This window comes from Agelaius tricolor, unplaced genomic scaffold (assembly GCF_023055355.1).
Source record: "Agelaius tricolor isolate 1412-34295 unplaced genomic scaffold, bAgeTri1.0.p SCAF_18, whole genome shotgun sequence".
Classification (NCBI taxonomy): Eukaryota; Metazoa; Chordata; class Aves; order Passeriformes; family Icteridae; genus Agelaius; species Agelaius tricolor.
In genome coordinates this window covers 7,560,085-7,572,441 of record NW_027269278.1, presented here as the reverse complement: position 1 = coordinate 7,572,441, position 12,357 = coordinate 7,560,085, and the positions used below count along the sequence as shown (strand labels likewise).

The 12,357-nt window shown below is 38.8% G+C and overlaps 1 protein-coding gene across 3 annotated transcripts in view; it reads right to left on the bottom strand.

Annotated features, from left to right (window-relative positions):
- GABRB2 (gamma-aminobutyric acid type A receptor subunit beta2) overlaps positions 1 to 12,357 on the bottom strand; it is a 137,611-nt gene that overhangs the window by 17,747 nt on the left and 107,507 nt on the right. For all 3 annotated transcript variants that reach the window (XM_071443142.1, XM_071443145.1, XM_071443143.1), the window contains 3 exons: positions 8,804 to 8,941; positions 7,476 to 7,628; positions 3,940 to 4,184 (listed from right to left, as the gene is read on the bottom strand). In XM_071443142.1, the coding sequence (XP_071299243.1) occupies positions 3,940 to 4,184; positions 7,476 to 7,628; positions 8,804 to 8,941 (536 nt within the window). The remainder of the gene's footprint in view (positions 1 to 3,939; positions 4,185 to 7,475; positions 7,629 to 8,803; positions 8,942 to 12,357) is intronic.

Genomic DNA, 12,357 nt, shown 5'->3' with positions numbered 1-12,357 from the left:
ACACTGATGACCATCAACATTCTTAAACACAAAAGTTCACAGAATAAAAAGACAACAATGGCTTAGAGTATATAAACCATACTTTATGACATGCTAGGTCCTCAAGCAGTCATAGGACACTCCCAGTGTACCTATCCTTATGTACACTTGTAGTATTTTGTCAATCAGAAGAGACTAAGAAACTTGAGACTACCAAGGCAAGAAAGGCATTTCAAGACATAAGATGGAAAACCTGAAAAGAGATGTGAGGAAATTATGTGAATGCTATCTCAAATAAATGAAGGATGCCTAAAGAAAGAAAAAAACCAGTGGTTTACCTACAAGCAACAACAGATTGTTTAAAGAAAGTACAACTAGTCTTGACAAGGCAAAAGATGATGGGTTATACTAAAGGAACAAACTGCTAAATGCAGCCTGAGAAGTTTCAAGAGTAAAATGATGATACAGCCATTTTTATCTGAACTCACTGCAAAGAAAATCAAGCAAGTCCCATATGATTTAACAAGTGTGTGGCAATGTATCTGCTGGTAACTGAGTCTGAATCTGCCTTGAGTTTTATGTTTTTTAAATTTCTACATGATTTTATTACTCAGATTTCAGTATCCAAGAAGCAAATCAAATACAGGCCCAATTCCTTCCCTATCTCTCCATTACCACAAACAGGATCAACAATCTTTGAAAATGGAATATATCCTCTGTGATGATTCAGACTAGATATATGGAAGAACTTTTTAAAATAAGAGTGATGAAACAGCAGAAGAGGTTGCCCAGAGAGGTGGTGGATGCCCCATCCCTGGAAACAGGGATCCAAGGTCACATTGGATGGTGCCCTGAGCAACCTGATCTAGCTGAAGATGGCTCTGCTCATTAAAATGAGGTTGGAGTGACCTTTAAAGGTCCCTTCTGACTCAAACTATTCCATGATTTTAAAAAAAAAGACAGAAGAAACCCCAAACTACCAGATTTTGTATATGAAAAGAATATGATGCGAAATTTAAAGAGAGATGTGGCCACACTTTCATCTGGAATAACCCTGGGGAAGCTCTGCAGCCAGCCTGATGAAGTTCACTCAAATGGAAAAAACAAGGACACCTGAGTCACCCAATCTCCAAGAGATTACAATGGATTCAGCAGATACCACAGCCATGGGAAAAAAAACTTCCCTTGCACGCTGTGTTGTAGGCTCCCTGGTATCTTTGGGATAACACCAAACAAAAATAGAGAGATTACCAGTGCCTGTATCCACCCTGCATCTGTCCATGGAAGAGAATTCAACAGCATAAAGGGAGCACGAATTAACTTCTCCTTTGATTTTGCAAGCAGAGTTGTGGATCAGAGGACTGATCAGCACTTCTCCTCTCACCACATTCTGTTGATTGAAAGTTTTATGAGATTGTTACTAAATAAGAGTGTTGGAATTGCAAGAAAACCATTACAGATTTTCTGGTCTCTAAAGTATAAGCAGAGATGCTGCACTACAAACAGCACTCCAATAACTATTTATCCACCTCTTTTACAGTGTCAATGCTGAATGCAGCAACAGTTTTGTGTAGAAGTTTTCATCCTTATATTTTGAGGTTTATTCCTCATGGCATCAATCTTCTCTTGTATAGTATCTGATTCTTATGAATTCATAATATTGCACAAAGTGATTCAAGAGCAATCTAGTAGTATCACAAAAGAACACTCATACCTTGTAAAATCAGTCTTTCCCTATTGGAGCCTAGTTAAAGATGGAGTGTGTGATCCCATTTCTAAAACATGTTGATTTTTATGAAAAAACTGTTTCTGAACTAATTTCAGCAGTTCAGACCCCTTTTTGATTCTTACAAATGAAAATAATTACATAATATTTGTCTCCTTTTAATAGATAAAATATTCAGGTCCATTAAATATTAATATGTTTTCTCGCTGCTGGTCAAACAACAAGAGCAGCTGTCAGCTCCTTTCCTTCTCCCCAGAGCAGTCTGTGCAGCAGGACAGGTTCTCTGATCCTCTCCTATTTGATTCCCTGCCTATTGCTTAAAGGACTGCAGACCTGATTACCAGATCAGAGTGGATCTGGGTACCAGAGCAGAACTGACAGAGACTGTTCACCATGCTGGCCCAGAACGGTAACTGAAAGGCTCACTATGAAAAAAGTAAAATCATGTAAAATTGTTCCTTGTGTTCCACAGCATACCCTGTGTCAATCCTGTAAGCTGGCAGAGTTCTTCAACAGTTATTGAAATTAATTTACTCTGCCTAGTGAATTGGATTAACACACCAGCTATGCTTTCAAATTCTGCTTCATGATCAGCAATTTGCCACTGGGTTTGGCTATTCTGTTACACAGCTGAAAGGTCTGTTGTATGAACAAGAATGTTGAGAACACCACAAGGGAAGCAAAGTGCACAGAAATATACCTCAGCTATTGGTGGCACTCTGACACCTATGGATCTTAAATTTCCATTGATGCTAGAGGAAAGACTTCAGGTAAATGCAAGTCTAATCTTGCAAAATTGCTTACAGGGTAGTTTATAGCACCTTAAAAGTGAAATTTAATTTTAAAAAAGGAAAAAAAAAACCCCTAACAGCTTAAATAAAATCTCACAGATTTTTTCATTGCTGAAAAATCAGAAATAGAAATAAAAACATGTTACAGTGTCTTCATGAACTTTATAATGCTAAAAGATGATATATGTAACATAACATCAAAATTAAACCCATCATTATGAGTATGCCTTCATTCATTGTAATATTTTCTCTCCAAGCAAAAAGAAAAAAAAATAGGTGAGCTATGAACCATGGTGATATAACTCTCCTTAAAAGACTATAAGCTATAATCTAAAAAAGTATTTTGTGCTATCAATATGTGATGGATTTTTGGAATAAAAAGTTCTTCTGTCTGCAGACCCACTATGTGTGTAGAGGTTCTGAACAAACATTAGAAATTTCACTATTAGAGCTGTATGAAACTTAAGTTTCCAATTGACAAATAATCCCTTGGTTTTTTCTAAGACAGATTTTTTTTTTTTAAGATTTTGCCTTCAGTTTTTTTTCTCCTTGGTCATGATGAATTACAACTCACTGAGCTTCCCCTGACAAAAAAAAAAAAATCCCACAACCCTCTCACTCCTCCAAAAAGCCCCCAAACCCCCAAAGATAATTCAACCTTATTTAACTTTCCAACTTCACATGTGTGTAAAAGTTTATACAGTTTAGACTGAGAATATTTTTGCATTCAGCACAGATTTGCCACTGTGTGAAATTCATTCCAAAATGGTCAAAGTGATAAATTACAAGTGCTTTATGATAAGTGCCCCATTTTCATTAAGCATAATGGATACTTTTCCCAGAAGTGTGTATCTTGGCAAATACCTTTTCTGCCTCAATTCTCCATCCCCAGGGGGCTACTTTTAGATTCAAAATTAAGTACACAGCACATTGATGGTTTATTTCTGAGAAGTTCCTCATTTAGTCAATAGTATTCTGGCCCATTAGACATGGAAAATATGCAAACTTCTCAAACTTTAAACACTTCTGTGGCAAATATTTCTTATCCAGCTCATCTGAAAGATTTATGAAAGCAAGTTAAATTTAGATTTTAGTTCCAATGTTCCATACAGCTCTTACTAGAATATACAGCCATCATTTTGGATTTATTCCTTTGGAAACAGGTTGTACATATTCAAGTCTACATTCTGACTAAGAAAACACCTCTCAGTAAAACTTCACTGACTGCATGCTTTAGAAACAAGGCATTCAGCTTCCCAGGCTGGAGGGCAGCATTCATTGCTGAGGTGCCTAAGCACACTGCTCTGCAGAGCTAAGACAAGGTCATCATAATTCCACTCCACTCATTTTCTACAAGAAATTACATTTTAAAGCACTGTCTGACAGAAGTGAGAGCCTGTCTTCCTGGGAAAATGCTAAAAATGTATCCCCATTACAGTTTACCTTATTGACATCCATTCTCAACTTCTCATTGTTGGCACTGGCAGCTTTTTCTGCTGCTTTCTTTTGGCGCTGAGGTCCCCTGCCAAAGAAGATGTAGTTGACCAATGCATACTCCAGCAGAGCCATGAAAACGAAGACAAAACATCCCATAAGGTACATATCAATGGCTTTCACATATGGAATTTTGGGAAGAGTCTCTCGAAGATGGGTGTTAATTGTTGTCATTGTGAGCACAGTTGTGATTCCTGGAAAAAAGAATTGAGAAGTCTAGTGATTGAAATAATTGTAACTTATTTTCTAGAATAATAATTTCTACTATTCAAATGCTGGAGTTGAAAAATGCTTTTTTTCCCCTGGTGGACAAAAGATATCTCTAACCTTTGTCCATATTAATAGAATCCTAGAAAGGTTTGGGTTGGAAGGGCTCTTCAAAACCATCTAGTACCATGGGCAGGGATCCTTCCACTAGACCAGGTTGCTCACAACCCCATCCACCCTGGCCTTGAATGTTTCCAGGGACAGGGATGCCCCAGCTCCAGGCAACTGATCCCCTGTCTCACTACACTCACAGAGAAGAATTTCTTCCTAAGATCTAAACTAAATCCTCAGTCCTCAGCTGTCAGTTTAAAGACATTCCCCTTTGTGCCAAGTTCCTCTCCAGCTCTCTTGGAGCACTTTTAGGCTCTCAAAGGTGCCCTAAGGTCTCCCTGGAGCCTTCTCTGCTCCAGGCTGAACAATTCCAACTCCCTGTCTTCATGGAGAGTGGTGCTCTAGTCACACAATTATCTTTGTGACATTTCTCCAGCCTTTTAATGCTCCTCTGGATGGCATCTCTTCCCTCCAGTATGTGGGGAACACCACACAGCTCAGGAACTTGCCAAGGGCACCCTCAATCCCACTGTCCATGTTGCTGACCAAGATGTTAGAGCAGCACAATCCCAACACAGACCCCTGAGGACACTTGTCACTCATCTCCACTTGGACATCAAACTGTTGACTGCAACTATTTGAGTGCAACCATCCAGCCAATTCCTTATCCACTGAGTGGTCCATCCAACAAATCCATGACTCTTCAGCTTAGAGACAAGGATCTCCAGCATAATAGTGCCAGATGCTTTGCACAAGTCCAGGGTAGATGACAGCAGTTGCTCTTCCCTCATCCCACCAGGGCTGGGACCCTGCTGTAGATGGTCACAAACTCTGTCAGGCCCAACTTGCCCTTAGTGAAGCCAGGTTGGCTCTCATCCATCACCTCCCTGGTTTCCATGTGCCTTAGCACAGTTGTCAGGAGGATCTGCTCCATGACCTTGACAGGCACCAACGTGAGACTGACAGTTCTGTAGTTCCCCAAGTCTTTTTTTTTCCCCCTCTTAAAAATTAGGGCCTTTGCTTCCACTTTTTTAGTCAGTGAAACTTCACCAGACTGCCATGGCTTCTCAAATATGATGTACAGAGTTTCAGCCAATTTCCCAGCTCCCTCAGGCCCTGTGGATGCATCTCATCAGGTCCCATGGACTTTGTGCTTGGGATCCCCACGTTCCTTAGATGGTCTCCAACAAGTTCTCTTAAGCAGGTGGTTCTTCATTCTCCCAGTGCCAGCCTTTGCCTTCTGCAGCTTGGCAATGTGTCTGGAGCACATGTCCATGAGAGCAAGGCATTAAAAAGGTGTTCAGCACCTCAGTCTTCTTCAGATCCTGGCTATCCAGGCCTCCTGTTTCCTTTCAGAGAGGACTCCCATTTTCCCTCATCACCTTTTAGCACTGATGTACCTATACAGAAGCTTTTCTTGTTGCCTTTGATGTCCCTGGACAGATTTAGTTCTGTCTCAGGGTTTTAGCTTACCTAACCTGATCCCTGGCTGCTCAGATTTTTTTCATTTGCATTTTTTTTCATTTGCATTTTTCACAGGCTACCTGACCTTGCCACCACCCTCTGTAGGTTTCCTTTTGTGCCTGAATTTTTTCAGGGACATTTTGTTCAGTCCTTATCTTGGACTTGGATTTTTTGCATAGCATAAAAAACATTACACCTGTAATAAATTGAGCTCAGTCAAGCAACCAGTAGTTGGATTCCATAAGTGTCTTTTTAACCAGATAAACTGCAACTTTCTGTAATGAGTCTCAGTTGAAAATTACAGGCTAAAATTGCTTTATCTTGCTTTCCTCCACATTTTCAGGATGTCTGCAGTCTGATATTCTTAAGGCAAAATGCTACACAGAAAGGTCTGGTAAAACTCAGATGTATTCTATAACATTAAAATGTCGAATTTTCAATGGCATCTTTTATGGGGTTTTACTTATTTTAGCTATACAAGAACTGTACTGGCAGGAATCAGTCTGATTTTGACAAAACTTGGCAATGGATATACTTATTTTTGGAACATGGTCCTTATGATGAGGGGCACAGAATAAACAGATACACATAGGCCTAGTGATGAGACAGACAAATACTCTAGAGATTAATTAGGGAAACAGTTTTGCTTTGGAACCTAAGGTAGCAGTAGGGAAAAAATAATCAGACTCGTGCAATAATTTAGGTTGGAAAAGACCTTTAAGTTAATTGAATGCAATTTTTAACTCAGAACTGCCACATCCACCACTAAACCATGTTCCCCAGGCACCAAGTCTTCAAATCTTTTAAATCCCTTCATGGATGGTAACTCCACCACTTCCCAAAACAGCCTCTGCCAAGGCTAGAAATCTTTTTGGTGAAGAAATTTCTCCTAGGATCTAATCTAAACCTCCCCTGGCATAACTCGAGCCCATTTCCTCTTGTTCTTTCACTTGGCAGAAGACACCAACCCTCAGCTGGCTGCACCTCTCTGCCAGGGAGTTTTAGGGGGCAAGAAGGTCCCCCCTGAGCCTCCTTTTCTCCAGGCTGAGCTCCCCCAGCTGCTCCTCATCAGTCCTGTGCTCCAGGACATCTAAACTAAATCCTCAGTCCTCAGCTGTCAGTTTAAAGATATTCCCCTTTGTGCCAAGTTCCTCTCCAGCTCTCTTGGAGCACTTCCCCAGCTCTGTTGCCCTTCTCTGGACACATCCCAGCCCCTCAATGTGTGTCCTGTCTCCAGGAGCCAGGAACTGGATTTGAGGCACAGCCTCCTCCCTCAACATAAGGACAAGTGAACTATGCAAACCTAGTAAAACTTTATTTAATTCCTGAAAGGAAAAGCAATTTATAATCCATAACACAATGCTGAACGTGTGTTCTGGACTGCTATGGGCAAAAGCAAACTAAGTGCATTCTTTTCAGAGAAAAAACAAGCAGCAAAAGAACAACAGAATATGTTGAGCTAATTTTGATTACAATGATTATAAAGTTGGCTGATTCAGACATGAAATCACTTTAATTTTTATATAAATTCTGATGTTTTAAATGCTGAATAATATTCAAATAACACAAAGCTTAACAAGCCACACATAAAAAGATCTAACACATATATTTTTTATTTGCAAATCATGCACTATCCACTCAGCCAGAAGCTAGAAAAACCATTCAGCTAATGCACACTGCATGAGATGTGTAAAAATGCCTACCTAAAGCAACTCTTGCAGCTGAAGCATCATAATTAATCCAGAAGGAAACCCAGGACAGGATAGTGATCAGAATAGAAGGCATGTAGGTCTGCAGAATGAAGTAACCAATGTTTCTCTTAAGTTTAAAGCTGAGAGACAGCCTTGGGTAGGCACCTAAAAGAGAATATTTGGTATGGCCATAATTTATTTGTATAATGCCTGAAAACATTTTCTTTTCTGTCATTTTTGTTTTATTTTTTCATTTGACGTAGAGTACACTCAGAGCTGAAAGATCCAGGATATTCAGCGGCAGAATTTCTAGCAAGAATTGGGATTAAATAATCTTTTATGCTGAGGGTACAAACATGCTCTAGTTGCTTATCTGCTGGTAATCATAACATTCAACAATCAACAGCCAAAATACAAATCAGAGCAACAAAGCACAGAAATTCCTCTTCCCTGACAAACTCTCATATGCCAGCTTCAGTGCAGCCCTGATCCTAAACGTCTCTCCAAGAAACGCAACACTCCTCTCTTGTCACTGGACATCAGAAATATTGTAGTGCTTGAAACATTTGTTAATATGAGTGCCTAGAAATCATTCTTCAAGTCCCATTTCTCCTTGATTTTGAAGAATTTTCAATGTACAATCATTCTATAGTCCCTCCAAAGGTGATTTCCACCCATATCTGAACAGTGAGTTTTGAAGATTTTTTTTTTAACACACTTAATGGGTTTCTCAAATAGGTAGAAAGCACCTCCTAGTAACAGCCCAATTCAACTCTTGCCTCCCTTGAACAATTTAATGTCATTGAAATATGTTAGGGTTTTTTTAATTATTATTATTTTTATTTCATGAAATGCAATCTGATTTTCTCCTCCTTCTCAGAAAGCATCTTTTCAGCCTTCAGAATGTCATGCACTTGCTAGAATAGGCTAAACTGGAAATCCTGAAACAAGCATTTTAAAGATTTTATATTGAAGACAAAGTAATTAGTCTAATACATCCCGAACATGGCAAAAGAAACATCTAAAAATATGGAGAAAAAGGTTCCTAAATTTCCTACATGTTGGGGAACAGAGGTGTACAAGTGGCTTCATCAGTTTTCATGGGTAAACAAAAAATACAGCTCATTTGCTGAGCCTTAACATGACAGATTACACATGTTAATGAGTGGTGCCTTATACACTATGGAAGCTGTAATAAAAACCTCTGCTTTCCAAATTCACAGCTGCTGCTCTATTTTATTCATGTTTCTAAAAGTTTTGCTCCTCAACAGCACACTAAGAATTAATCCAGTTTTAAAAGTCTTTAAAAGAATTCCCCTTTTAAGTTCCCCTCCACAAACCTGTAGAGAAAACAACATTCTTGGTGATAAGCTTGTAGTCCACAATGGAGAACTGTGGCAGCTCGATTTTTGTCACTCCTGTGACTGCATTATCACCCCCACGCCAGTAAAACTCAATGTCATCTGTTGTATAGCCATCTATAAAAACAGGAATAAACAAGTGAGATACAAATCTCTTCTGACATCATGGGGAACAGTTCATTTACTCAAAACATATGAAATCTATTTCTAAAATTGAGCCATTTATAAACATACAGATGCAGGTCATTCCAAACATAACTTCAAAAGGCAATCCTAGGTACATTTTAATATTTGTTGGCTTTTGTATTTTTTTAAAAGATATATTACATGAATGTATTAACAAAACAGACCTTTAAAACTAAATTAAGACTACACATATCCCATCTCTAGAGAGCAACTGTACATCAGCTTAAGGTAGAGACCTCCAGGATTTACATTCCAGCTGATGGCCAAATGCTTCAGCTCTACCCTCCTCCAGGAATTTGTGGTTCAGCTTCTCCCTGGATTCTCACAGCCTTAACACGAAGCAAACATTGACAACATCTTAGGAGAGAGGAATCTTTGGAAACTCCCACCCCAAAGTTCAAACTGAAGATTCCAAACTCTGCAGCTCTGGGTGGCTTTGGGGAGAACTGAGCAGAATTCCCTACTGCTGAAGGGTCTTACATTGGGCAAATGATAACCTGAGACAGATCCAGAATGACAGGACTTATTAATTAATAAGGAGAATTTCAGGAAGTCTCTTGAAGCTTTCATTAAAATACTTCTCTTTCCAAAAAGGATAAATTATCCCATTCATTTCAGAGTGTGGAGAAGGAGAGCAAAGAATATTACAGTCATCTGCACATGAATGCTCTTGTGTGCTGCAAAGTACCCAAAGATAATTGGATATAAGTCTAATATCTGCAAAACATCTGCCAAAAGAGAGAATGGGCCTATTCATGTCTCTAGTGGATGTTTTACAGTAAAGTCCAATTACCTGCAGCTATAATAAACTCCTTCTGCAGGTATCTGGGACTCAAAACAACTCTACTTACAAGTTAAAATTATTTAAAGATCAACCAATTTAAAGTAGTAATAAGCAGTCTAGAAAAAAAACCTGTAGCTCTTGACAAGAAAAAACAAGAATTAATAGAGTCAGTTCAATATTTCTAAATTACCAAACACCACATGTTGGTAAAGCAGAAAGGAAAGCATACTAAACCCAGAAATGTTCCAAGTAATCTTTGCAAGAATATGAGTTTAGCACAGAACACTATTTGATTTAGACTGTAAACAACTGTTGGTTTACTATATATTAAATTGTATGTAGCTCAGCTGCCAGCAGAGAGCATCTGATTGATTGCTTTTCCCTCAGTCATTTATATATCATCATCAGCACAATTTACTTCACGTTCAGAAAGTTCAATTTCTCATTTCTGTCATGCATCACACACTGGCAGTCACCCAAATCAATACATTGTCCTGGTAATATGGCACCAATCCTGAGAGAAGCAAAATATTCTCAACTCCCATTAACAGGGACAGGGAGTTTATCATCCTGTATGCATTGAGGGATGACAGATGATGAAGCACTGTAGAGGAAAAACAAACAACTAATACAACATAAAATAAAACCCCCTTCACATAGAAACTATAAAAGCACCAATTTTTTTCCAGCCTATTCAAGACAAGTCAAAAATAGGAAATTCTTCTAATACAAACAACCTAAAACAAAAGCTGTAACATTACTGACTGAAAACAAAAATATTTAGACACAAGACAATTATCAGAAACACCATACAATGGAAGAAAAGAAGCAGATTTTTCTGAAAAGCTCAGGATTTATCAGGATTCACTGTCTCACAATGCTGCAGTTTATACATGACAGCCAGGAGATATTTTACATCTACACCTCTCCAGCGTGCACTGTGCAGGAATTCAATGCTCCACACTACTGACACGATGGCAGCACCTGGAGATTGAACATAAGGCAGCTGTTGATTTTTTTTTTGGGGTGGGGGGAGAGGGAAATGACAAACATGCAAAACAGTGAAAATGTGCCTTAAAAAAGGGGAGGATTGTGAGGCCATGCCCTAGCCTCTCTCTGTTGTGAACCATCAGCAATTTGTGTGAGCTGGGGCAGTGCATGCACACATCCTGCATCACCTCTGAGCTCAGGAGAGCCACCTCAGCCCTGACCAGGAGCCACAGGAGACAAAAGCATCCTGTTGGCAACTCTGAATGCCAATCCCAGCTGCTGAAGCTTATCCAAATAACTGCTGCTCTACTTACAACCTGGATCTGTGAGTCTGAGCATTGAGACCATGCAGTTATGATGAAGCACTGCTCAGCTACTCCACATTTTTGCAGAGTGGGTCTGGAGACTGGTGAAAGCTGGGAGCACCCCCCCACTTTGATCACCTGAGGTATTTGTCTTCTGCTCACCAATAAACAACATATGAGAACTCAGTTTACAGCAGATTCTGGACTTAAACACTATTTAAAAGCAACCATTTACAAGGTGAACAGCCTATACCTGGTGGAGAACAACAGAGCTGCATTATACACATGGCATTTTTGGGGAAAAAATTCAAATGTACATAACTATATACAAAAACCTATGGCCTCATAGGTAGGCAATGAGTAACAAGCTACTTAATTTCTCCTGCTGCTATAAAATGGATTTTCTTTGCCTAGCCACTCACAATATTGTACCTTCCCAAAATAAAAGGAGAGAACCCATGTATGATATCTATACCCAAGAGAAAGTTTTGAATACAACTATATAAAACATTGTTAGCTAGCAACCATAATACATTAATTTATATAAATGTAGGTCATAGAAGAACTTGACATTTACAGGCCCTGTAAAATGAGAGGAATGCTGCAAAGAAATATTAAATTCAGTGATTAATCCTGTTTGTAAAATAGACTGTAGAATACCTTTAATGGCAATATCTATGTATTTAATTTAGTTTTAAACATAGAACCACTACTCCCTCCTTTTTCAATATTTTCTTCAGCAGTTTTACATTTACACAGCAAAATTACTTATAAAATCCTAAGTAACATTCAAAGCATATTTTGAAAATTAGAAGCCTTTCAGATCTCTCAAACTTGTTTCACTGTACCACTTCAGCCTTCACTTATTCATTCAAAAACATAGCCAGAAAGAGAAAGTTAGAAGTGTTTCCTTGAATTTGCAGAGATGTTTAAAGCTGAGGAGAACATAAGGCATGAGGTGCTGAAACCAGTGGGGTGATATAAGGGTGAGTAGGAAAACCAGAGTTTGTGTGCCAGAGCAACTGGAAAAATGCATATCACACTTGTTTCTTTCTCTTCTTTCTCATCCCCTCTAAACTCTGTCTTTCTGCATAAAACATTAAAATTCTTCTTACATTCCACTTCAAAGGCTTTTTCCCCTAAGGCTCTGAGGATTTGGATACAAAGAGGATGTACAGTTTTCTGACTGCAGTGAAATTCAAGTGATTTTTAGATTAAATTGGCAACATTCTCAAAAAACAATCATCTTCAAGTTGTACAAATGGCTC